This window comes from Dipodomys spectabilis, unplaced genomic scaffold (genome assembly GCF_019054845.1).
Source record: "Dipodomys spectabilis isolate Male_0828 unplaced genomic scaffold, ASM1905484v1 ptg000140l, whole genome shotgun sequence".
Classification (NCBI taxonomy): Eukaryota; Metazoa; Chordata; class Mammalia; order Rodentia; family Heteromyidae; genus Dipodomys; species Dipodomys spectabilis.
The window spans coordinates 34,632,872-34,658,103 of record NW_024870817.1 but is presented as its reverse complement, the minus strand read 5'-3'; the positions used below and the strand labels follow the sequence as shown (position 1 = coordinate 34,658,103).

General features: G+C 36.3%; 1 protein-coding gene across 1 annotated transcript in view; it reads left to right on the top strand.

Annotated features, from left to right (window-relative positions):
- The window catches only part of Zswim6 (zinc finger SWIM-type containing 6), a 195,517-nt gene that overhangs the window by 165,577 nt on the left and 4,708 nt on the right, over positions 1–25,232 (top strand). The window contains exons 5-12 of the mRNA XM_042690933.1: positions 2,702–2,881; positions 8,274–8,450; positions 8,716–8,862; positions 12,845–12,991; positions 15,038–15,298; positions 18,998–19,133; positions 22,915–23,072; positions 23,764–23,927. Coding sequence (XP_042546867.1) covers positions 2,702–2,881; positions 8,274–8,450; positions 8,716–8,862; positions 12,845–12,991; positions 15,038–15,298; positions 18,998–19,133; positions 22,915–23,072; positions 23,764–23,927 — 1,370 coding nt within the window. The remainder of the gene's footprint in view (positions 1–2,701; positions 2,882–8,273; positions 8,451–8,715; positions 8,863–12,844; positions 12,992–15,037; positions 15,299–18,997; positions 19,134–22,914; positions 23,073–23,763; positions 23,928–25,232) is intronic.

Below are 25,232 nucleotides of genomic sequence, written 5' to 3'. Positions count from 1 at the left end.
AGTACATTTTATCTTTATATGTAACAGTATTTTGGATCTTTGGTTCAAACTTGAGGTGTCTTATATTAAAGTCTGTGTTAAATTTGTTGCTTACTTTGTCAGATAAAAATGATGTTATAAAAACAATAAACACTAAAGGCTGTATACGACAAACCTACAGCCAGCATTATACTTAATGGTGAAAAACTAAAGCCATTTCCTCTTAACTCAGGAACAAGACAAGGATGTCCACTCTCTCTACTTCTCTTCAATCTAGTATTAGAATGCCTAGCTACAGCAATAAGACAAGATGTAGACATAAAGGAGGTCCAAATAGGGAAAGAAGAAATAAAACTCTCCCTCTTTGCAGACAACATGATCTTGTATTTAAAGAATCCCATAGACTCCACTCCCAAATTACTCAAGCTGATTCAAAACTTTGGCAAAGTAGCAGGGTATAAAATTAACCCCCAAAAATCAATGGCTTTTCTGTATGCCAACAATGAGAAAAGTGTGGCTGAAATTAGGAAAGCAACTCCATTTGTAATAGCCCCACAAAAAATAAAATACCTAAGAATTAACTTAACCAAAGAAGTGAAGGACCTCTATGATGAAAACTTTAAAATCTTGAAAAAGGAAATCAAAACAGAACTTAAAAAATGGCAAAACCTCCCATGCTCCTGGATTGGAAAGATTAACATCGTGGAAATGGCAATACTTCCCAAGGCTATCTACAAATTCAACACGATACCTATCAAAATTCCAACCTCATTCTTCAAGGAAATAGAAGAGGCAATCCAAAAATTCATATGGAACAATAAAAGACCCCGAATAGCAAAAACGCTCCTCAACGGAAAGAACACTGCTGGAGGAATATCAATACCAAATTTCAAACTCTACTTTAAAGCCATAGTAATCAAAACAGCTTGGTATTGGCATAAGAACAGACCTCAGGACCAATGGAATAGAATTGAAAACCCAGAAATGAACCTACAGACCTATAGCCATCTAATCTTCGATAAGGGAGCTAAAACGATAGAATGGAAGAAAGACAGCCTCTTCAATAAATGGTGCTGGCAAAATTGGTTAATCACTTGTAGAAAACTAAAGCTAGATCCTTATATATCACCCTGCACCAGAATCAACTCCAAATGGGTCAAAGACCTCGAAGTCAAAGCAGACACTCTGAAAACATTACAGGAAGAAATAGGAGAAGCCCTAGGTCTCCTTGAAACCGGCCGAAATTTGCTTAATAGAGACCCAGAAACACAACAAATCAAAGAAAGGTTGGACAAATGGGATTGCATGAAGTTGCAGAGCTTCTGCATGGCAAAGGACATAGCTAGCAAGGTCAATAGAAAGCCCATGGATTGGGAGAAGATCTTCCCTAGCCATACAACAGACAAGGGTCTCATATCTAAAATATACTTGGAACTCAAAAAATTAAATCCCCCAACAACAAATCCTCAAAGAAACAACTGCCCAATAAATAAGTGGGCTAAAGACTTAAAGAGAAACTTCTCTGAAGAAGAAAGAAGGATGGCCAATAGACACATGAAGAAATGCTCAACCTCCCTACGCATAAAAGAAATGCAAATCAAAACAACATTGAGATACCACCTCACTCCAGTTAGAAGGGCTAAAATCAAGAACTCTAACAACAACAGATGCTGGAGGGGATGTGGACAGAAGGGAACCTTACTTAATTGTTGGTGGGAATGTAAACTTGTTCAACCACTTTGGAAAGCAGTATGGAGGTTCCTCAAAAGACTTCACATAGAGCTCCCCTATGACCCAGCGATCCCACTTTTGGGCATTTACCCAAATGTTTACAAACAAGACCACACTAAAGCTACCAGCACAACTATGTTTATTGCAGCATTATTTACCATAGCTAAGATATGGAACCAATCCAGATGCCCCTCAGTAAATGAATGGATCAAGAAAATGTGGTATATATACACAATGGAATTGTATGCCTCCATCAGAAAGAATGACATTGCCCCATTTATTAGGAAATGGAAAAACTTGGAAAAAATTATATTAAGTGAAGAAAGCCAGGCCCAAAGAAACATAGGTCCCATGGTTTCCCTTATTTGCAATATTTAGTATATGTCTGAGTCAAGCAGAAAAGGTCAGATAATGTGATATTAGGAAAATGAACCCTTAGATATGTATTTTAATGTTTTTTTTCTTTCATGCGATTGTTTCTAACGCATTTATAAGATTATCTCTTTGTTGCTTTGTATGTCCCTCCCCCACAGTATAACCCCTGCTTTCACTATATTTGATTTTGGTATAATTTGTGGAGGAGATGGGGAAAAACAAGTCGTTTAAGGATACAGGTGGACCTGTTGCAACAATGAGAAGTACAAGTTGTCATGTCGAAAAGGAGCTTTACAAAGGTGGTGCTGGGGGAGGGGAAGGCTGGGAAGGGATGTGAAGGGTAAACAAAGGAGGAGGCTGCAATGCTTGATAAGAAATGTACGCATTATCCTGCCCATGTAATTGTAACCCCTCTGTACAGTATGTTCACAAAAAATAAAATAAAATAAAATTTAAAAAAAGCAAGGAGGCAACAATGTTTGATAAGAAATGTACTTTAAAAAAATTAAATAAAAAAAACAACACATCCATCTTGAAGTGATTTAAAATTCCTCTTTAGTTGTTAGCATTTGATACTTTTATAATTTTTTGAAATTACTTCTTTCTCCTCTTTTAGGTGCTCTGTGGATGTGTATAGTTTTAAATCCCCATTGCAAGTTGGAACAGAAGACCAACTGGCTAAAACAGCTGAAAAAGTGGAACGGCGTTGATGTTTGTCCGTGGGAAGATGGGAATCATGGCAGTGAATTGCCCAACTTAACCAATGCTCTGCCTCAGGGTGCAAATGCCAACCAAGGTGAGTCCATTGTAATCTTTGCTCAGTTGATATCCACATCTTTGTGTATGTATGTGTGTTTATAGTGGTGATTGACAGTATATGTGGGGAAATGATTTTAACTACTTTAGAATTTTAACTATCGTTCAAGAATTTAATACATTTTAACTTTGAATATATACATGTGTTTTAACTGTGATATCTTGTATGCTTTAAAAAATTCTCAATCTATACAGATATAATATACATATTTATATGTGTGGAAGTGATCCACTTAATGATTTCATTTGAAGTTTTTAATTTAAAAATTATGGAGTTAGGGTAATAATATTTTATGAAACAAAGTACTAAAATGTTTGAGGAACAATGTTTTCATCTCTCTTGGTCAATTCATATTTGGGCTGCTGTTTAAGTTTAGAATATAGCAAAGAGATATTTTATCAGTAAATTGAGGAGCATGGGATGTTTGTGTTTGGACTGGGGGAATTCTTCATTTGAAAGTTTTATCTATTATACTTGTTCCTACCTACAACAGGCAAATAGTGCCCTTCATTCTCTGAGACAACCCAGAAATCTTCGTACATGTTTCTAAAAGAACCTCTATCATTTCTATGTTGTTTTTTCTTTCCTTCAGTTTCTCTTTCTCTATTGGATTTACCCATTTAGTTTAGGTTCCCTCCATCTTTAAAAATACTTCCTTGGCATCATATTTCTTTCTAGTTTAGAATATTCTTTCTTGAAATTAAATTCTTAACTAGTTAGCTCTTACAAATACAGTTTTATCCAATTCATTCCATTGTTTTTTGTATGGTTTTGTGCCTTTTCTTGGGGAATCAGAGGAATTGGAGACAAATTTAAAGTCATAATAGAAGTGAGGTAGGATTTAAATGACATTTAGAGCATCTAGGATCAAGACTATATTTTCTCTGTATTGGACACATACGGCATTGATATTACAAAAAGTGACTGTGCAATGCACTGAGTTTGAGTGGAATGTTAATAGACAGTTCAGTATCTATGAAGAAAGAAAATTATTATTCCATATAGTAGTCCATTTAAAAAGTTTTAAGACTTGGAAAATAAATGTTTAGCTCTCATTTTTCTAAAATCATTTGAAAATTTCATCCTGTCTTTATTGCTCAAGATGATTTTATTCAGTATTTTAAGAGAAAATTAATGTGCTGCTCATCCCCCCTCCCTCCAGTTATTTTTTTCCTATATGCTTAGAATTTTCAACTTAAACTGTTGAGTATTTATTCTCTTCCATTTCCAGGGAAGGGTTTGCTCTTATCTACACCGGCAATATCTTTAATATACTTCTGGTTTTTATACTTGGTAGTTTTTGTGTGTTTCATTTCCCACTGATTCTATAGGACTGACATTTTGGTATATTATACTTTTCTACTAACTACTTACTGTATTACCTTTGATTAAATACAGACATTCCATAAACCTTATTAGGAAGCTGTTAAGAAGTGATCCAACCTCAGAGACGCCACAGTTTATTTTACTTATAGTTTGGTCAAGGCAGTATAAATTTAAGTCCTAGTTTCTGAAAGTAGGAATTCATAGGTATTGTGCTTAAGTACACCAGGGTACCAGCTTTTAGCATAACACCTACTGCCTTCTGAGGGGCTATCAGAAAAGACATCCCTAGAGATGGTGCCAGCATCTCTGCAGTGAGCCTGCAGGGGCTGCAGAATCAAAAAATCAGGCATTACAACTGGACTAAGTATACAAATGGGCAGATCTCAAGCAGTACTTCATGTATTTGCAAATTAGAGTGAATGTGATAGGTTTATAAAGCCCTACCTTTGTTGAGGCAAATTGTAAGAATGAACTTTGAAAGTAGTGTTGTTGTTTTTTGTTTTTTTTTTTGTTGTTGTTGTTGTTTTTTTGGTCGGTCGTGGGGCTTGAACTCTGGGCCTGGGTACTGTCCCTCAGTTCTTCAGCTCAAGGCTAGTGCTCTACCACTTGAGCCACAGCGCAACTTCTGAAAGTAGTTCTTTATGTATACATACCATATGTATAGCAGAATGACAGCAAATTTTAATTTTTATAAATAAATTAGAATTTTCCCTTTTCTGTTTTAATTTGGGGAGTGGGCGGGTGGGACTGGTTCTGGGCTTGAACTCAGGGTCTGGGTACTTTCCCTGAACATTTTTTGTTCAAGGCTAGCACACTACCACTTGAGCCACAGCTCACTTCTGGTTGTTTTGGTGTGTGTGTGTGTGTGTGTGTGTGTGTGTGTGTGTGCGTGCAAGGCTAGCACACTACCACTTGAGCCACAGCTCACTTCTGGTTGTTTGTGTGTGTGTGTGTGTGTGTGTGTGTGTGTGTGTGTGTGTAATTTACTGGCGATAGGAATCCCATGGACTTTCCTGCCTGGGCTGGCTTTGAACTATAATCCACAGATCTTAGCCTTCTGAGGAGATAGGATTCTAGGTGTGAGCCACCTGCACTCCCTTTTTGCATACACTTTATTTTTAAAACTCTTAAAAATTTGAAGCTAGGTTGCTTAAGTTGTAATGCCCTGGGTTCAAACCTAAGTAGTATCACAAAAAATTACTACAATTTTTTTGTATTTATCATTCAAAATTTTAGTCATGACAGTCTATTTCTCTTGTTTTTTCAGACCTATAGCAGAAACTGAATGAGTAGACATCAAGGTAAAAGTTGATCATAGCCAGGTGTCGGTGGCTCACACCTATAATCTTAGATACTCAGGAAGCTGAGATCCTAGAACCGTGGTTAGAAGCTAGCCTGGGCAGGAATGACTACACAACTCTTATCTCCAATTAATCACAGAAAAAGCTGAAAGTGTCTCTGTGGCTCAAGTGGTAGAGCATTAGCCTTAAAGAAAAAGAGCTCAGGAGACAGTGCCGAGGCCCTTAGTTCAGTCCTCAGGACCAGCTTAAAAAAATGTTGATAATATTTTTGAGATATAATCAAAATTCATTTCCAATTGTACATTTTTGTGTGCTGATAACAGGGGCTTGAACTTGGGCTCTTATGCTTTGCTCATAACTGGTACTATACTACTTGAGCCATGCCTCTAGTCCAACCTTTTTGCTGGTTCATTAACAATAGAGTCTCTTGGACTTTCTGGCTTCAAAGTACTATCCTCACATCTCAGTTTCTTAAGTACCTAGGACTACAGATGTGAGTCATCAATATCTAACAACTGTACATCTTTAAAAATTGTGTTTCTTATTTTCAGATATTTTCAATTAAATATCATTCATGAGAATTTGAGGGTTTTTTGTTACTATTGGTGCTCTTGTTCTCTTAGAGTTAACCATTGTTTAAAACCTCTGCATGCCTTTTTGTTTCTGTGTGCTACCAGAGTCACATGTAAACATGTGAACATTTCATTTTTTTTTCTTTGTTCATGGAATAAGACTACAGCTTGCTTTTATTTAATAGTATTACAGATAGTGAACCAAAGCAACATGTAGAACTCATTCTTTTAATAAATGCACAGTAGTAGGGTGCTATTTAAATTCTCTGTAGATATAAAATTTAGTATTTAAACTAAACAAAACTAATGAGTTGACAAAACCACTTAAAATTATTTATGTGAGACTTGATTAATTGTAAGAGATCGTATAATCAATTCCCTTCTGGGTATAGGCATAGTATTTTCTGCTTAACAAAAAGCCCTACTAGATTAAAAAAAGCAGTAAAAGGTGGGGCATATCCTTGACATTCTGCCTTGTATACAGGTGCTAATTCTAGTAAGGACTACATCATTATTTATGCCTCTTAAACTATCTGTAATCCATAGGTTTTGTTATGTCTGCCATCAAGATGCAGACATTTGAGCTGAGATAATACCGCTGTCATACTCTCTAGAAAGCCCAGTGACTGCAACAACCTCACCTTTGTATACTGTTGTAAACCTAAAATCTTAAACAATGAAGATAAGAGTGATCAATAATTTTTTGTTGAAGCAGGAAGTTCCTAGGTATAATGGTGCAGTGCCCAAGTTAGTTTCTTCCTTCTAGGAGCTTACAGGGTTCTGTTATTATTTTCTCTGGAATTAAGAGAAACAGAAAAAGTAACAAGCACTTAGAGAGTAATAGACACAGTAACAAAGATAGCAAATAAAGATGTTTTAAGATTTTTTTTCCAAAAAAGACTTTATTTAAAGCCTTTCTGATTAGTGGAATTTATAGGAAGTATGTCTGTGTTTTGACTCTGAAAGCTACTACTGGCTCTGTGAGCTGGCAAGTTACTTTATCATACTCTTTGCTTCTACCAGCAGAATAAAGAGACTGGACCACGTGAGTTTTCCAGTCTCAGTTCACTTTTTTGTTGTTTGTGTTTTCCCTTCTGTTTGTGTTCAGAGACGAGAAGATGAAACCCTATTATAAGGAAGGTCTTGCTTTTCATTTAGTTGATTCTTAGAGCAATAAGGGGTTATACTTGAACCAAGTACACATATGTGAAAGTAGTTCATTACTCCAATTTTCAATGGAGAATTATTACCAAGATTTATGCCATAGTGAAAGGTAAGTTTGGAGTGGGATGGAAGTGTAGGTAGCCTCTTTAAGAGTTGAATAATCCCAGGAGCTGAGGTGAGAATATCCTTTATTCCCCAAACATTTCTTTTCTTCGTCAGGTCCTGAAACTTGAACCCTCTTCGGAGTGTATGCTTCTGCTCTTTTGTGATGCCCCCAGTATACACTATGCTGGGGACATCACACCAGCCATGGAACCTGCCCAGGAGTCAGGAGGCAGCCTGTAGGGCCAAGGTAAGTGCGCTGGTTTGTTTTGTAGCTATGTTGTGTGGCTTTGTGAAATGTTAAATACATGCATTTATGCCCCTTGGGATATAAAGTTTCATTTAATTATTATATCCCAAGAAGCATAATAGTTTTAATTGTGCAAAACCGCACAATATAGTTAAAAAATACAACCAAAAGCACAACCCTTATGCATACTTTTGAGGCTGACTGCGTCTTCCTGAAAGGTTCCATGGCTGGTGTCACATCTCTTGCACAGTGTTTGTAAGAGCTGTTGATCCAATCAGGGGAAGCTCACCACAGTACCTCGGAAATGGGGAGCAGTGAGTTTACATGTGACTTTATTTTTTGCCAAGTGTCTCTTTTGAGTGTATTTGGCATGGAAACTAGACTTGACAATTCATTTTACAGAATGCCTTAACCATAGCTTTAATGGCTATAGAATGTTTGTGTTCGATAAAACAAGAGAATGAATAGTGGCTCTTTGGGCTTGACTGCCTCTTAGCACTTAGGATATGAGACTATTCTATTCACCCTTCTGCTTAGGGGGATGCAAGACAGTGTTTGGAAGTGTGTTCATGAACATCTGGCCACAAAATGATATGGCTGGTTTAGTCATATGTGAATAATATCTGACATGGCTTTCTGAATTACGGAAAAAACAGATTCATCGAACAGGCCACATCGGACAGTGTTCACTCGAGCCATTGAGGCATGTGATCTCCACTGGCAGGATAGCCACTTGCAGCACATTATCAGCAGTGACCTATACACCAACTACTGTTACCATGACGACACTGAAAACTCTCTCTTTGACTCCCGAGGGTGGCCCCTCTGGCATGGTAAGTGACCAAACCGGAAAGACATTCCATGACTTACTTCTTTGTTTAGTTTCTATAGCATTATTGGAGTGGGAGGTAGAAACCTAAGGGATTCAATGGAAGATGGATGAATGCTTGGCAGTAAAAGCTGAGATTTTCATTCAAATCCAAGTTCAGAAATGCCATCTCCTATCTTTTTAATAGTATTTTGAGAGAAACATCTTACTATTAAATCCTGCTTTTATAGTGATAGTGGTAACATTATCCACTTGGCTTTCTGTTTCAGAACATGTTCCTACAGCCTGCGCACGAGTGGATGCATTGCGCTCTCATGGGTACCCCAGAGAGGCGCTGAGACTGGCCATAGCCATCGTTAACACATTACGAAGACAGCAACAAAAACAGTTGGAAATGTTCCGAACTCAAAAAAAAGGTGAATGTGAAGGAGTTTATTTCCGTTAAAATGGGATTACTGTGATGACATCCCTAGATTTTGATTTTTAAAACTATAGAGCTATAAAAATGTCTCTGTTTACCACTCTCTTAAAATTATTTTACAAATGATCTGTAAAAAAAAAAAATTTAAGTCCCTTTTTTTGTAGGTTAAATGCTGTAAGGGGGGAAAAATCTCTTAGTTCTAACTTTTAAGATTTTTTTTTTTTGAGTAATTAATGTCTGGATTATCCAAATTTAAAATTAGTCATACATCTTATTATGTGCAAGGGTCTTTAACAGTAAGGAGTCTGGGGGTAGACTGAGTATACTTGAACCTCAGCATTAAGTCTCAGCTGAGCAACTTTAGGCAATGACAGCTTTGATTTATATTCCTCTTTAGTAGAAAAAGGCTCAATAAAGGACCTATTTCTTAGAGTTGCTGATAATCAAAATAGTTAATTTCCATAAAGTTACTTGAAACAAGTCCTGGAACTCTTAAGACTTACACTAATTTAAAAAACAGGATACATTATTTAAGATGACCAGGACACAATTTCTGGATTTTATCAGTTCTTTTTTTTTATTATTATTAAAATACTGTACAGAGGGGTTACAATTACATGGGCAAGATAATGAGTACATTTCTTATCAAGCATTGTAGCCTCCTCCTTTGTTTCCCCTCCCCATCCCTTCCCCCCACCTCTCCCAATCCTCCCCGCTCCCCGCCCCCCCCCCCCCAAAGTTGTAAAGTTCGCTTTCTACATAAGGACTTGTACATCTCATTGTTGCAATGGGTCCACCTGTATCCCTATTTAAAGATTTGTTTTTCCCCTTCCCCTCCACAAATTATACCGACATCAAATACAGTGAAAGCCCTGGTTATACCGTGGGGGAGGGACATACAAAGCAACAAAGAAATAATCTTATAAATGCATTAGAAACAATCGCATGAAAGAAAAAAAAAAAATCTGAAGAGCTGAGGGATAGCGCTCAGGCCCAGAGTTCAAGGCCCATGACTGACCAAAAAAAAACCTACTGGATTTTGACATTTGATGAACCATCAACTGACAAGAGCACATTTCTTTTTATCTTTATTTATTGATCTTCTCAATTTTGAATAATTATAAAAGTGATATTCCATACTTAATGGACTTATCAGATTGCAAAATGTATATGCTTTATCTGGTTATGTATTTCTTGTTCATCTTGAGGTATAAATTTTATTTTTATGTTTCTTTAGTTGGTTTGATTAGTTTTTCCTCTCTGATTTTACTTTTAATTAAGAATAGTCTTAGTTACTATTCAGCTTTTTTTCTTGGTTATGTTTTAATCCTTTGGTATTATATATTAAAAGTTGTTGAAATATACTGGAGTTTGGAAGTAGTAGTTTATCCTAAATTTTAGTGCCTTTGTTATTGGAAGTACTATGAATATTAAATAGCACTTTTATACAGTTTATAATTTAAAACAAAGAAAAGGAGCTCAGTGGGATCAGAATATAAATAGCCTTGATACATGATTACTGTTTGGTTCTTTTTTTCTTTACTTCATTACCAGTGTATGAAAGATACATTGAAAGATCCTATAGAAAATTTTTTTGAAATCCTTCTCTTTCTAAACTCACATACTCACAAATTCATTGGCCAAAGGTTTTTTTATTTCTGAATAATACAAAGTATTGTATTCAAGCTAGAGAAAATAATGACACATTTAGAAATGTAAAAAGAATTTGCTCATGGTAATCACTTGATTTTTAAATCCATAAATGTTGCTAAGAATTGCTGGCTTTTAAAATTCATTTAGTGAAAATGTTGTAATATCTAAGAAATAAATGCAAAGTATAAAATGTTATTTAGAATGAAATATGCATGTTAGGTTAGAGTACTGTAATTTTCTTTGAGATCATTCTGCTGACTTAGATGTAGGCCATTTCTTAGATCATTTCTCTTTTATCCTTCAACCTTCATTTCAGACTTTTTTCTCTGTGTCACTATCTCTGTCTGTCCTCTCTGTGACAATACTGAGGTTTGAGCTCAAGGAGACCCTTGAGCTTGTGCTAAACAAGTGCTCTATCACTTGAGCCACTCCACCAGTACTTTTTTTGTTGGTCATAGGGCTTGAACTCTGGGCCTGGGCGCTGTCTCTTAGCTCTTCAGCTCAAGGCCAGCAGTCTACCACTTGAGCCACAGCGCCACTTCCGATTTTCCAGTAGCTAATTGGAGATGAGGCTCACGGACTTTCTTGCCTGAGCTGACTTTGAACCAGCAGCCTCCTGAGTAGCTAGGATTATAGGCGTGAGCCACCGGCATCTAGCTTACCAGCCCTTTTTTGTGTTGGTTATTTTCAAGATAGGATCTTCTTTATGCCTAGACCAACCTGGACTGCGATCCTCCTGTATGGTATATATCATCGTAATTCATATATATCCTCCTATAGTGGTATATGCATACCATTATACCTGTCATTGTTTAGGATGGATGAAGTCTTTTTAACTTTTATGACTAGAGTTGCCTCATACTGTGAATATCTGATCTTTGCCTCCAAAGAGCTAGGATTGAACGCCTGAGCCACCATGCCCAGTTCAGATTATTCTTCAGTATTACTATCAATTATAACTGTGTCATTCCTTGACTTTTTGTTACTGTTTGTCCATATTTAAAGACTACAGTTTTATAGTTATTGTAAGTCCAAGGTGACATAACTGTTGTTAATGGATCAAGATAAAGGAAATGTAGTGTCTCAATATTTTCCGTACTATTTGATATAACTTATTAGCTTATTCATTTTGAAGAAACAAAACAAAAACAGTTTTTTCTCTTTCTGATTTATATCTTCCATTTCTTCAGTTTCCATCACTTGACAATAGAGTTGTTGGTGTAACCACAGCACTTCCCTTAGCCATAGACACATATGTATTACCAAACATACATATTTAGCTGTTTATACAATTAGTGCTCTTGTTTCTTTTTCTCACGCATGTGAGAGCAAGACACGTAAACCAAAGTGAAGTGCCTTTCTGAGGTCTCTAAAACACAGATAAATTTTAATACATTATACCAACCCATTTTTCAGGTTTATATATTGATGATAATTCAAAATGAGAGGAAATCTTGAAACTATGGAATGATTCTTTTGCTAGTTATAGTTAGTTTTCTACATATACTTTTTCTTGTCCATATCAATTTTATTTTTTTAAGAAGAACCTATTGTTATTTTGGTAAATATATCTTAAAACATTTACAGCATTTTTTTCCCTCAATACTCCATATTGAAACTTGAAAGTGCTAACATTCTGTGAAGGAAATGAAAAGAATATTTCCTTCCAAATATATTATCTTCTGCTGTTATTCACATTTGAGAAATCCTCTCCTAAATAATAGATCCACAGTAAACAAGACTGCTTTAAAGTGACAGGAATCTAACTTAATGCTATTTATGTGGAAGTCCAAGACTAATCCAGGCTGTAGCTGCTCTCAAGTCTTCAGTTTAGATGACACAGAGTGCTGACTTGTAGAGATGGTATCATAACATACTTGTAGAGTTAGCCAACTTCTTTTTCTAGGGACTTCTTTATCTGTCCTAGTGCTGCTCCTAATGAAGCATTTGGATGGAGGAGAGCCAGGGAGAATGTCCCTAGTCTCTCAGAAGAAAATTCACAATTATTTTCCTCATATAACATGATTTATAACATGAATAGTATGTCAGCTCAACACATTGGACACATAAGTTAAATAGATATTTAAGAGCCATCCTGGGAATGTAGTGCCATTTATTTTGATGTACATATTGAACCTTTAGAATAGATCGCAAGAAGGGAGACTATGGTGGCCTTGGATTGATTTATTTTAATTAAAGGGATATTTACATATTCATTACTCATTTCTTAGGGTGCTGTTATAAATTGGTAAAGCCTGCCTTACGCCCCTGCAGCTCTTCTTTCATCTCCCTTTCCCCACCTCTCAATTCATTTTTTTATACAGAGCTACCCCATAAAAGCATAACCTCAATAACCAATCTGGAAGGCTGGGTTGGACATCCCCTAGACCCTGTGGGCACGCTCTTCAGTAGCCTCATGGAAGCCTGCCACACTGATGATGAAAACTTCTCTGGGTTCTCTGATTTTACAGGTAAAGCCATTGACATTGGCCTGATGTTTATGTTTGTAGTATATTTTATAAAGTCATGTAGTTCATAGTCTGTATGCTTACCAAAGAGAACTAGGAAATAGGCACTATTGCTTTTCAGGAAGGTTTCCCCAGACTGGAAGATTCGGAAAAGCCAACAGTGAGAGCAGTCTGTGTCAAGAATCTTGAACATACAATCTTCTGACCAATGATTCTACATCTAAGAATTTATCTATCTGCATTTACGACTATAAGATTAAAATAAAGATTCCAAAGTAAAGTATTTATAAATAGAAAATTCAGTTTGGTTGCGCTTTAAGTTTATGTTCTCATTAAAAGTGAGTTAAATGTTTTAAGTCTATTTTAAGAGGAGTAATAGTTGACAACTAAATCCGTTGTGTATCACACATTCCATTGAAATAGTATTTTGAAATTTCACTATGACCACTGGAGAATCCAGAATCATTCTGTCAAAGATTACCCAAGGGCAGTGAGTGGAGTAATGGAATAAGGATTGTCCCATTGTTAAGGAGGAGGAAGGGCTCTGGAGGTTCTTTGTCTTGTTTATCATTGTTTTCCCTGGGGTGGTTGCCTTCATGGGTAGAGATGATCCAAACTCAGCCAAGATGGTGTGAGTCTCACAAATAAACTGACTAAAGAATGTTACACTTGGTCTGGAATTGTGGCTTAGTGGCAGAATGCTTGTCTAGCATGCATAAAGCCCTGGATTCCATTCCTCAGTACCACATAAACAATAAAGGCCAGAGTGGCACTGTGGCTCAAGTGGTAGAGCACCGAGAGGCTCTGGGACAGAGCCCAGGCCCTGAGTTCAAGCCCCAGGACTTGCAAAAAAGAAAAAGAGAAAAAAAGAATATCAATACTTAAGGGAGGAGTCCAGTTGTTTAACTCTTCTGAACAACTAAAGAACTGTTGAACAAAATGAATACCAGGAAGAGGAAATATTTTCCAGGGCTAAGTGTCAGCAAAAGATTGGGGCATAGGAATGGAAAGAGGAGGGGTAAGTAAGCAAATGCAATCATTGTATTCCATGCACCTTACATAAAAATTGAACTAGGTAACTTAAAGGTAGGGATTGGAAGGGGGAAAATGGGGAAGAATAATGGAGAGGGTGATAGTGATCAGGGTGTACATTGAAACTCTTTGTACAACTACTTACTAATTTAAAAACAGGGATAGGAAGGTGGCTCAGTGGTAGAGTGCTTGCCTTGCATGCATGAGGCCCTGGGTTCAATTCCTCGGCATCACATAAGCAGAAAAGGCCAGAAGTGGCACTATGGCTCATGTGGTAGAGCACTAGTCTTGAGCTGAAGAGCTGAGGGACAGTGCCCAGGCCCAGAGTTCAGGCCCCATGACTGACAAAAAACAAAAACAAAAAAGCAAAAAACAAAGAGAGTATGAGTCTGAATTCATATTCTTTAGAATTTGGATGGGAGAAGTTTACAATTTCTAATAGAAGCACTTTTGAAGAATCATCCCTCTAGTGATAACTGATGTCTTTCACAAAAAAGACCTTAAAATTGAGTTACATATGTTATGTTTGGAGATATTTTTATTACAAATTTCAACATTGTAATCACAGTATGAAAACATTTTTAATGCCAGTATTATAACCCTGAAAATTTAAGTTAATTTTTAACTAGCATATATTAATCACACAAAATAGTTATATTATGAAATTTTCATAACATAATTTAATTTTGTTTAATATCTATTTTCACTCTTCGAGAGTCTTATTGTCTTACTTTCTTTGTTGAGTCCTTTGTTGGGAAAAATATTTCTAGGTAGATATTTCATAAAATATACCTTTAATGCATATTTATTACAAAATATACATTTAGCTATTAATGGTTACTTTTGCAAGATAATAGAAGAACTGTATTATAACATAAGAATTACATTTTCTGTCTTTCTCATAATGAAGTCAATAATTCATAGATTATAGAACTGGGAAGTATAAATATTTGTAACTTTCAAAGTTCCTGCAAAAGTAGTGTATAACACTGCTTTTCTTTTGGGACATTTTTACAGAGAATATGGGCCAATGCAAGTCTCTGGAATACCAGCATCTCCCTGCACACAAGTTTTTAGAGGAAGGGGAATCCTATGTCACCCTGGCTGTGGAAGTAGCCCTGATAGGTCTGGGACAGCAGCGTATTATGCCTGATGGGCTGTACACACAAGAGAAAGTCTGCCGGAATGAGGAGCAGCTCATTTCTAAGCTTCAGGAAATTGAATTGGATGATACACTGGTGAAAATTTTTCGCAAACAAGCAGTCTTCCTATTAGAAGGTAGTTTGATAAAGAGGTTTTCCACTTAGCGAGTTTGCTAATCTTTCTGTTACAGGTACTGTTTCAATGCATTTAGCATGGTAGTCGTCCTGATTTTTGTGATTATGTAATGTCAAAGATGCTCAGTGTCTAAAAATTAAATGTTACCAAATTAAAAGCACAGAAGTTATATTTATATTATTGATTTAAGTTGTCATATAAGATAGCTTGCTAGAAATTAGTCTCATTTAATGCCCCTGGCTTTGTAAAGATCTGTTTTTATTTAGCCTGTATAATTCCTGAGATAAATGCAGTTTTGGTATGTAGTAAGTTACCACTGGTAGCCATACTCCTATTTACTAGATGAGTTAAATAATAACAGAAATTGGTTACCATTTCTTCAGATTTTTGGCTGTTAAGTGGCATCTGTTTTTCAAATGCCATGCTTAACAGAATTGAAGACCACTGGAGTGAATTGTTCTAATTATCCACAAGATTTATTAAGTATAGATTCACCAAGGAAAAGATGGTGTCACATTTCTAGAGCAAAGCCTAAAACTTCCTTATATTATGAGACCAAGGTTTAAAAGGCCTACCAAATTTTGGCTGGCACTAGTTTTTAAAGTGTAGTGTCTGTTTTATACCTCAAACAGTTACATAGAGAAGGGCTCTAGAAAAAAATAGCATTTTAAAGCCTCTTTAGTTTATCCAAAGTAATAGATCTCTTTGGAAGATAGAGTTTTATTAAAATACCACATACATGTTTTTCTTTTTAAAAATGTTATTGTGAAAGTGATGTTACATTTATATGTCATAGAAAAGCATTTGAAACGAGACTGTTCTTAATAGAATTATCCATTTTGGTACAAATTCCCATTTTATCTTTTTGAAGTATTCCTACAATTCTCTTTTTCTTCTAAACATAAAGAGCCAATATTGGCAAATTGTAAGATTGATTTTGATTAATTACTTTTTCTTTCAGTTTCCTTCAATTTTCCTTTAAATATATAAGCCACTTAATCTTTTTTTTTTCTGGTCCTGGGGCTTGAGCCCCGGACTGTCCCAGGATAACTGTCCTCAAGGATAACACTATACCCCATAATTCCATGACTCTATGAGCGATAGCTCCACTTCTAGCTTTTTGGTGGTTAGGGATAAGAGTGTTAGGGGTTTTCTTGTTTGGTCTGGCTTCAAGCTGCAATCCTCAGATCTCAGCCTCTTGAGTACAATTACAAGTGTGAGCAACCCTGGTACCAACCAGTCTTTTAATGCTGTCACTGACTATACTGACTTTTGATTTCCATTACCTTGAAGTTTAGGAAGATGTAGTTGATAGTGTTTGATGCTTGTTTATTATTTACCTTTCTAAATATTTCTCCATGAATTTTTTAAACTTTGTCTTAGTCTCTAGTTAGTCTGTCCTTCTCATCAAGCAGTTTTTACAACAACTGTGCAGGAAAGGAGTTGTGTTGACTCATCTCTGCCTCCTTCCCTTTCTTGGCCCTGCATAGTCCACCAAGAATAGACAGGACAGGACAGAAGGCAGTCCATGAGAAGGTCAAGGGACCATTTATTTAAAAGATACAAGCTTCTTAAGTGCATTGACTACACCCCAGGGTATGATGTTCCCTTTTCGTGTATGTTCTTTACAAATTCCATAGGTAAATTAGTCAGCAGATCACAACATCTTAAGAAGAGGGAGTAGTAACTCCAGGTTATTGCTGAATTTTAATCTCTCCTGGCCTAGGTCATGGGATGAATTAGTAGCCATATTAGGAAAGTGCCTCTGAGGAAACTTAGTGCCAATAACCATATTTTGTTACTCAGTACTCCTGAGTTTAAGGTTTACAGTCATCAACAGTCTACAAATAATTCAGTGATGCATGACTGTGAACATTTGTTTTCTTGCTGGAGGATGTCATAATAAAGTATTGATGATGTTTCTTGGATTTCCTGAATTAGTGTAGAAAGGTAACATGTTTTAACAAGAAACCTTGAAAAGGAAAGGGAGAAATGAAGAAGATAGGTAATCTAAAAATGTGAATGGTCCTTAATAAAATAGAACTAGTGTCCTAGACAGCAATGCCATTATAACAAAATTCAGTAGGTTGATGGCATAAACAAAAATTTATTTCACACAGTTTTGAAGACTAAAGTCCAAGATCAAGTACTGGTCAGTTTTACTGCTTCAGAGGGCTCTGCTTTCTGGCTTAAAGACAGGCACATTCTTCCTGTGTTCCCACATGACAGAGAGCTACCTCTCTGTTAACTCCTCTTATAAAGGCCCTCATCCATTTGGATCAGTGCCCTGCTCTTTTGAACTTACTTAAATGTTTTTACTTTTATAAAGTATCTTCTTCAAATATAGGCACCTTAGGGTCTGGGGCTTCAGTGAGTCTGGGGAAGAGATACAGATGTAATTTACCACATTAACTTACATAATACAGTCTAGCTATGGGAACAGAAGATACAAGCAAAATGATACATCAAGTTTTGAAGAATATCAGATTACTAAAGCATTTAGAAATGTCTTCGAAGAAGAGAAAAATGAGTGGATTTGGTAAAAATGCAGATTTAGAATGGGTTTTAGTTTGTGAAAAGAATGAGTTGTTTATATGATTTTCAGAGTACTTACTTAAATAGTGAATAATTTGATAATACTGACCAAAAAATTGAATTACAGAATAATTTCCATAAAATGATCCTGCCTTTTTTTCCAGCTCAGTAACTTCTCTCACCATTTCTTCTGAACTGGATTTCTTACATTCTAAGCTCTTCACTAGACTGAATTTTTTCATGGGAAACAAATGTATTATGTTCTCTGAGCAGTAGTGTCATGGTTCATAATTCTAGAAATCATGAAACAGATGTTACCCAAAGGTGACATGGAAACTAATTTATTAAACACTTTATAGTAACTAAACCACAGAGTACCTAAACACTAAGTGGTTGGACTAACCACTGTGGTTTCCTTTTAGAATTTATTTTAAAAAGTCTTTGTTTCACAGTCTGTGCTGTATTCAGAAGTACACAGGAGAGGCTGGCCCTGCCACTATGCCTGTCAAAATTTACTAAGAAATGAATTTTGACAGCCTAAATATAATTTGCTTTTACAATTGGGCTTCTAAAGCCCAAAGAGTAACAAGTAGTAGATTTCATTTATTTTCATTTCTTTTCTTTGCCTGTGGTGAGTATCAAATGAGTAACTATTAATCCCATTTTATGGGATTAATACCTACCTCTGCTTATTAAAACTAATAATATATAAAATCTTGATACTGAGAGTAATGGTTCAGTCTTCCCACAAATCTCATCCTAAGACAGAGCACTTCCTTTTCCAGAACCGTGGCCCTAAGTTACGTAGTTACCTGTGCATTCATTTACTTATCTGGATGCTCAGTTGTCAAAGCACTGGGAACGGATGTTCCTCAATTCCCTTCTTTGAAACACTTATGTTGTGAAAGAACTCTCCCTTAGCTTGGTGTCGCATTCATCTGTGAGACAATTTGAGAATTGAAGAAATAAGACCTGCATTGGATATTCTACCCTGTAAAATCTTTTTGAGCAAGATTTTTTTTCCTTTCTAGTGTCTTATGGTTAAATTACCTCGCTAGATTAGCTTTGTGTACTATAACTTCAAATTAAAAATTTAAATATATTTTAAAAGAAGTGTTAGTTCATTCTTTAGGAATGTAAAGTGTATATGCTTTCTTCCCACAGCCGGACCATATAGTGGTTTAGGCGAAATAATCCATCGGGAGAGTGTTCCAATGCACACATTTGCCAAGTATCTCTTCACCTCTCTCCTACCTCATGATGCTGAATTGGCATACAAAATTGCACTGAGAGCAATGCGGTACGTATTCACAGCCCAGCTGGGCAGAAACCATCCAGATTTTCCACTGGGAAAAAAATGGCTATCAACTGACTTCACATTCATTCATATTCTACAGAAAAGCAAAAGATAATATTGTTTATGTAGTTATGTTTACTGGATTGTCGTGGAGGTGATTTGTTTTGTTGGGTTGTTTTGATACTGTTTTAAAGTAAGAATATATGTTTTTTTTTTCCCTAATCATCATGGCTTTTTCTCCATTTTTTTTTTTTTAGAGTTAGAATTTGAGACTAGAATTGCAGGTTGTGCAAAACAGTCTTCCTGAATAATTATTCTACCAGTCACCTTGTTCTTACATTCCCTTTCAAGTTTCCTAACCATTTGTTTTTAATCACCAATTTATTCACATTGAATAGTTTTCAATGAGCTTAAGATTTTTTTATCTTCTTAAACTGAAAGGACCTTTGAGAGAACATCTACCTTTAAAAACTCAGCCCTTTCTGGTTACCTTTTTTAAAAAATTAATGAAACAGTCTGTTTCTCATGGAAAGTAAAAATTAGACACCATTATAAGTTAACTAAACAATTCCCTAAAGTTTGAATATGTTGAAGTAGTTTGGTCCCATGAGAAATAGGTTGTATCAGTCTATCAGTCTATGATCACGATCATCACAAGATTCAAAAACAGATTCTTGCTTAAAAATTTACCAATGCTGCCAAAGTTACTATGTTCATAAAGTATTGAGAGCAGTGTTCTTAAAGTATTGAGCTTACAGCTGTCTCATATTTGTGCAGCAGTGAGGCGAGTATGTGTGTGTTTGTGTTTGTGTCCATATATCTGAGTGTGAGTTTTAAGGATTACCTCCTTTAATTTGACATGCTTTGCTCAGCAACATGAACTTCGTAATAGTCTGTCATATTGATGGACTTATTGAAGTTTTGTCTAATCATGGTCAAAGAATAATAAATTTTTAGCCAGGTGCCAGTGGCTTATGCCTATAATCCTAGCTACTCAGGAGGCTGAGATCTGAGGATCATGGTTCAAAGTTAGCCTAGGCAGGAAAGTTTGTGAGACTCTTATTTCTAATTAACCACCAGAAAAACCAAAAGTGGTACTGTGGCTAAAGTGGTAGAGTGCTTTCCTTGAGCTGAAGAGCTCAGGGACAGCACCCAGGCCCAGAATTCAAACCCTACGACTAATAATAATAATAAATAGTAATACATTTTTAAAATCAAAAGAAACTTCAGAAACAAAGTAAATAAATTATCACATGCACATTATTCAGCTCAGTTGATTATGGAGATGTTCTCAGTCTTACACTATTATCCATTTTATGTTTAAGTTGTGTGATATGCTGGTTCCCTTCCCTTAGCTTTGTAAACATAATCCTCTCCAAAAACATATAGTGGCCAAATGCAAGTAAAAAGTAATGTGTTTAGTTAATAAAGTAAAAAATTTAGATTTGTTGAGAGGCATCTTCTCTTTGTGGAAGTTTGGCAACAAAACAAGCATTGTGCTGAGCACTCAACTCTAATGCATCCTGTGAATGCAGTTTTTTCTCAATAGTAGTTGGTCTCCTTGGAACCATGCACCCATAGGTACCAAGAGTCCAATGTAGTGTATTTGAGAAACCTTATAAAGTATGTGCTTGTCTATTTTTAAAGTATGAAAAATATCAAAAGCCTCCTATCTAATCTCTTTATACCCATTTGTTTGTATTTTAATGAACATTTTTATAGTAGATTCCTATTTCCATTTTTGGAATCCTGAAATAGAAATTGTCTTATGGAGACAGATGCTCAGCTCTATATTTATTCTAATCCTAAGAACTCTACTCTTGTCTTAAAAGGAAGGATGTTAATGTTATGTGCTACCAGATGCTGCTACTACTACCACTACAAAAATTTAAGGGTGAATTAGTATCAGATAAAGTTTAAGGGTAAAATAGCATTCATTTTCTGTGTGATTCTGGCTTATATAACAATATCTGCCAGGAAGAAAAGTTTGCTGTTCTAAAGAATTCTTGGCAGCTCATTTCTATTCTCTTCTTGTTGTTTCCCTGGCAGTTCCTTCATGGGTAATAATATCAGGGTATGAGAAAATTGTTTCCACCTTTCTCTTCTACATGCCCAGCCAAAGGCCTGCCAGAGCATTTCAAACCAGCAGAGAGAAAGGAAGGAAAAGAAAGTTTGGTTGCTTCTTAGTCCTTCTGGAAGGTGGATGCTGAGGAAGAGCATCTTCAACACATACTTTCTCATCTTCCCTAGGCTGTTTGCCAATTTTCTCTAAAACATCTCTAGCGAGATCTGCCTATAATAACTGCTTCAGGACTAGAGTTTTTTTTTTCCTTTTAATCTAAATAGCAACCTTTCCAGAATTCTTATTTCTGAATCGCCTACCTTGCCACCCTTTCTAATGCTAACATATCTTTGACCTAGAGAAAAGAACGAGAAAAGGTGAGTGATGTCTGGAAGCTGGCATCACTCCCTGACTGTACTCTAATTCTTGATCCCAGTATCTTACTCAATAGTCCCTAATGCTGGTGGACTTGAGTGAAGGCCAGTATTTGATTATCATTAAGAAACTATTTCAGTTGTACCTACTCTACTGATCTTTTTGATACTCGATATTCATAAGAGATTACTAAGTATGCATTTTCTTTTTTAAGAATTTTTTATCAACATATTCTTGATCAAAGATAGATTCAAATCAGAAATGCACTAAATTTGGAAAACTGTCACAGGATAGATAAGTTAGTTCAGTTGCATTTATCTTCTCTGATATATTTATAGAACAAATTATAACTTCAGATTTCTGAAGTCAAAGGAAATAATTCTGAAGGAAATAATAATGTGTGAAAAGCCGGGCGCTGGTGGCTCACGCCTGTAATCCTAGCTACTCAGGAGGCTGAGATCTGAGGATCGCGGTTCAAAGCCAGCCCGGGCAGGAGAGACCGTGAGACTCCTATCTCCAATAAACCACCAGAAAACCGGAAGTGGCGCTGTAGCTCAAGTGGTAGAGTGCTCGCCTTGAGCTGAAGAGCTGAGGGACAACGCCCAGGCCCAGAGTTCAAGCCCCATGACCGACAAAAAAAAAAATAATAATGTGTGAAAAATAGGTCATTTTTGTTTTCCTTACCTCTTATTTTATGATTAATAAATTAAGTTTTTTCATCTTCTGATATCTGACTGTTGTAATCTCAGTATTAAGTCTGCATTTTACTATGAGTTTTTGTTGATTCTTATTTTTTAATATGATTTCCTGATAGTAGATGATCATCAAAACTTGTGTTTCAAAATTCTTCAGTGTGACATGTTTTAATTTCCTTGAATATTTCAGTTTACTGAATGATGCTAAATTAAAACATCTCTTAGGCACCAGAGGCTCATGCCCATAATCCTAGCTACTCAGGAGACTGAAATCTGTGGATCATGGTTCAAAGCCAGCCAAAGTTCATGGGACTCTTATCTCCAATTAATGCCACCAGAAAGCCAGAACTAGAGCTGGTGGCACAAAGCTGTAGAGTGCTAGCCTTGAGCAGAAAAGCTCAGGAACAGTGCCAAGGCTCTGAGTTCAAATCCCACAACCCCCAAATCTCTTAGGTTTGAGCAGCAAGCACTTAATATGGTGACTTGGCATCCAAACAGCAAAGAATAGCTGTGCCAGCTTTTCCTAAACCAGGAGTCTCAATGGTTTCCTTCAACAACTACCCATTCCTCTGATTTCTGCTGGCTAATTGTTGTGGCCAGAGTAATGAACAAGTAATGACTAAAGGCCATCTTCTTTGTCTTCTCATTGCAGGTTACTAGTATTGGAATCTACTACTCCAACAGGGGACCTCACTCGCCCACACCACATTGCATCAGTTGTTCCTAATCGATATCCTCGTTGGTTCACCCTCAGCCACATTGAATCCCAGCAGTGTGAGCTGGCATCTACCATGCTAACTGCAGCCAAAGGTACAGTACTGTCCTGAGTCCTCATAATTCTGTTCACTTCACTACTTCCCCCCAAAGGGTCATGGTTTTTATGTTGTTGTTTGTTGCTTTTTAGTGTTTTCTTTTTTAACACATGTTTCAGTACTAGTTTAGTGTTAGATAAGGTATATGGGAACCTTTGCTTTAGATGTTAGTTTCATATTTTATTCATGAGGCAAAACTTTTGAGTCTAGCATTTTCCTCATTTACCTGTGTCATTAAAGTTACTGTCAGGAGAATTCAGTTTAGTTTCCATGCCCAAAAAATGGCAAACGGTTGAGAGTTAGAAATAGATGAAAAGATTCGGTTAGTGTTGTTGTCGTATTGTTGTTGTTGTTGTTCTCCTTAACATAACACCAAAATACACAAAGAGAAACTAGGAGAGCTGTTTTCTATCTTCTGTTGAGTCTGGATCATATGAGTATGTTGTAGTCTTTGAGGGTGTGTCTCAGTGGTCTTTCTGTGAAAACAAGATTCATAGACATTTCAGTAACTAGGAAACAGTTACGACATCTGTGTCATCTGTGAACATGTCAGGTAAATTAACTTGTGCTTTATGTCCTCTTTTTATCTTCTCTTTGTGTTTGTGTGTGAGTTGTATGGTTTGTTGTTTGTTTTCCTTCATTCTCGCTTGACTTGATTTTCAGGTTTGGTTTTCCCTTGTCCATTACAGGCGATGTTCGGAGGCTGGAAACAGTATTAGAATCCATCCAGAAAAACATTCACTCCTCATCACACATCTTCAAGCTTGCCCAAGATGCATTTAAAATAGCAACTCTCATGGACAGTTTGCCAGACATCACTCTTTTGAAAGTATCTCTGGAACTGGGCCTGCAGGTACAAGACAGGTGTCTTTCCTGGGGCACTAAACACCAATAATTAACAGCACCTTTTAGGATTGTGTTTACTTTGTTTTAAAACTTTTTAGTGCAGGTAAATGACTCTTCAGAGCCAAAAATCTGTTAGTCTTCAAAAGGAAACTACTTTAAACAGAGCTTTGACCATTTCTAATCTGAGCCAGACTGTTGCCTGAAGTACAGGATCTGTGTATGCAGAAGCCTTATCTGGGTTTCTCAATTTAAAAACTCGCTTGTGAATTATAACCTTTGCATCTCACTTTCTGCTCATAATAAACAGAGAATTATTGCTATGAGAGACGTGAGTAAAGCTCAGATTCACTTGTGAGGATTAACTTTTATTCATGTTTCCATTGAGCACTCCTAGATTTTTATAACCCTAAGAAAATTAGGGCCAGGATCTAGTTTCAGGATCAGCAGGACATTTTGGGTTCATCAAGCAGGTAGATTATATATTTTCTTAATAGTTTCTGCACATTACTGTGTAAACTAGGAACTAAAAAGTTTGTTTCTAGTTTTTCCACTAAATCTCTATTAATATTTGCTTTTCCTCTTATAAAATAAAGTGGTAGAAATTGTTAGAGATTAATTCCCTAAAATATAGCAAATAGAATACCCTCATTAGCCTGGTGATAGTGGCTCACACCTGTAATCCTAGTTAATCAGGAGGCTGAGATCTGAGGATTGTGGTTCAAAACCAGTCCAGTCAGGAAAGTCTGTGAGACTCTTATCTCCAATTAACCATCAGAAAACCAGAAGTGGAGCTATGGCTCAAGTAGCAGAGCACTAGCCTTGAGCACAAAGAGCTCAGGGACAGCTCTCAGGCTCTGAGTTCAAGCCCCATAACAGATGTTCAATAGGATAGATTTTAGTTTACTCTAGTTTTAATCTAGCTATAGACTCTTCCTTGCACTGATGAGTTACTAAAGCTTAAAGAATTGGACCATAGGAAAATATCCTTACCAATATATATTAGGAGAATAACATGTAGTATTGAACAGAGTATAGAATGTTGTTTGTAAGTTACACAATGGCAATTTAGAAATTTCTTTTTAAATATAATTTCTTATTATTTGGTTTATTTATGTTATTGTTTGCCCCATCTGAAAGATTGCTTTACCAGCAAGAAATGTCAATGTGAGCTTTCTGCTTGGAATTCTGCATAAATAGCAGTTTAGTGAAAGCTTTTTTCCTGTCTCATTTTTTTAAGGACCAAGAGAGAGCCTTCCTAAGACCCTAGGATTGTTATATCCCTAGATTTTTTAATCATAAACAGTGGAGGACC